Raw genomic sequence first — 2,272 nt, 5'->3', positions numbered from 1 at the left:
TGCTGCTGCTGCTGCTGCTGCTGCTGCTGCTGCTGCTGGAGACAGACGCGGAGCCACCCATGAATCAAGCACCTGAAGGGCCTCCCCGTATCGACCGCATTTCCCTAGGAGACAGGCGAGAGCGTCTTTGGCTGCAAGTATGCCTGCACTTTGCTGCTGCTGCTGCTGCTGCTGCTGCTGCTGTTGCTGCTGTTGCTGCTGCTGCTGCAGGCGCTGCAGCACATCCTCTGCCAGCAGCATGCGGTACTCAACGGCACTCGCTAGCGCCTCCCTCAGTCTCAGTAGAAAAGCCTGAAAAAGAAGAGACAGAAAAAGGAGACAAAAGGAGACAGGTGAGGGGCTCAAGTGTCTCCTTTTGTCTCCGTTGCTGCAGATAGAACAGAGATAGAGGGGGACCAACGAGGAGACAAAAGAAATAAAAAGGAGACAGTAAAAGGAAGCAGAAGAGAGACAAAGGAGACAAACCGAGAAGGAGACAGAAAAGAGACAGAAAAAAACAGAAGGCGGAGACAGCACAAAGAAACAGAACAGAGACAGACCCTTTAGGAGTGAGGAGACACAAGAACAATAAAAAAAAAAGCAAAAACAAAAAGAAGCAAAACAAAAAGAAAACAAAGAAACAAAGGAGACAGTCAAAGGAGACAGCTGAGTAGTGAGGAGACAGCTGAAGGAGACAGCTGAAGGAGACAGCTGAGTGTTGAGGAGACAGCTGAGTGTTGAGGAGACAGCTGAGTAGTGAGGAGACAGCTGAGTAGTGAGGAGACAGCTAAGTAGTGAGGAGACAGCTGAAGGAGACAGCTGAGTAGTGAGGAGACAGCTGAAGGAGACAGCTGAAGGAGACAGCTGAAGGAGACAGCTGAAGGAGACAGCTGGAGGAGACAGCTGAAGGAGACAGCTGAAGGAGACAGCTGAGTGTTGAGGAGACAGCATACCCTCCAGAGCTGTTCAGCGAGTTGNAGGAGACAGCTGAAGGAGACAGCTGAGTGTTGAGGAGACAGCATACCCTCCAGAGCTGTTCAGCGAGTTGTGTGTGGCTGGGATCGATCGATCCCAGGGGTAGCCGCAGCACCCTGTCTTTGTTGCTGATGTCTGTTCTTATTTTATCTATATATTTTTTTTGCTGCTTCATCAGAGTTTCGTTGCTGCTGAGAGGAGCAGCAGCAACAAGCAGCCACTCATTGTGCTGCTCTGTCTGTCTCTCTATCCACGATCGCAGCAACCGCCGCTGCTGCTGCCTATACACCTCAATGCTTTCCTGCTGCAGCAGCAGCAGATGCACAAAGGGACGTTCTACAGCATTCCACAACAAGCTAGGAGACACGGATGCTCCTGCTGCTGCTGCTGCTGCTGCTGCTGCTGCTGCAGGTGCAGCAGGAGCAGCAGCAGACAGCGAGGCAGCAGCAACATTCACACCCAGTGACGCCAGCGCCCCAGCTGCTGCTTTGTGTGCAACAGCAAGTGCAGCAGGGGGGCCTTGTGTTGCTGCTGTTGCTGCTGCTGCTGCAGCAGCAGGAGAAGAGGAGACAGAGAGAGACTCCTGCTCAAAAGATAAATACACCCCACAGCCGCTGCTGCTGCTGCTGCTGCTGCTGCTGCTGCNCAACGGCTCCAGAGGCAGACGCCGCTCTATTGCTGGCTGCAGCTGCGGCCACAGGTCGCCCTCATCTGCAACACATAAACCCTAAACCCTAAACCCTAAACCCTAAACCCTAAAGACCTCACGACACCCCCAACAGCACCGCACGGATCCTAAACCCTAAACCCTAAACCCTCGGCGAGAAGAAGGCGCAAGCTTGAGGGTGATAGACATTCCGGTCTAGGGTTTAGGGTTTGTACTGTGGTAAGCAGCAGGGAAGGGTTTAGGGTTTAGGGTTTGTAGGGTGGTAAGCAATCGTCGAGGGTTTAGGGTTTAGGGTTTAGGGTTTAGGGTTTTACCGTAGTAGGCAACTGGAAAGGCATCTCTCTGTGCCATTGCGTCAGCAGCAGAAGGAGACACACAACCTGCTGTTGCGGCCGCTGCTGCAGCAGCAGCAGCTGCTGCTGTTGCTGCTGCTTCTGCTGCTCCTGCTGCTGCTGCTGCTGCTGCAGTTGCTGCTGCTCGTGCTGCTGCGGCGGCGAAGGATTGGCCCCTACAAGGGGCTGCGCCTGTCTGCAGGCATGCGGGCAGCTGAGGACCCCAAGCAGCAGCAGCAGTGAGTTTCTTGCTGTTGGTGTTGCGACGATACTGCTGCTGCTGCTGCAGCTGCAGGAGCAGCAACAGAAGCAGCAGCAA

The 2,272-nt window shown here is 54.1% G+C and overlaps 1 protein-coding gene across 1 annotated transcript in view; it reads right to left on the bottom strand.

The window, feature by feature from the left end:
* Nucleotides 1-766: 766 nt before the first annotated feature.
* Nucleotides 767-2,272, bottom strand: part of EMH_0070650 (uncharacterized protein) — a gene marked incomplete at both ends in the record, with an annotated part of 4,544 nt that continues 3,038 nt past the window's right edge. Inside the window, 4 exon segments of the mRNA XM_013499001.1 lie at nucleotides 767-956; nucleotides 960-1,599; nucleotides 1,603-1,665; nucleotides 1,936-2,272. Coding sequence (XP_013354455.1) covers nucleotides 767-956; nucleotides 960-1,599; nucleotides 1,603-1,665; nucleotides 1,936-2,272 — 1,230 coding nt within the window.

This window comes from Eimeria mitis, genomic scaffold (assembly GCF_000499745.2).
Source record: "Eimeria mitis Houghton genomic scaffold, Emh_scaff3901, whole genome shotgun sequence".
Lineage (NCBI taxonomy): Eukaryota > Apicomplexa > Conoidasida > Eucoccidiorida > Eimeriidae > Eimeria > Eimeria mitis.
This window is presented reverse-complemented; position numbering and strand designations above follow the sequence as displayed.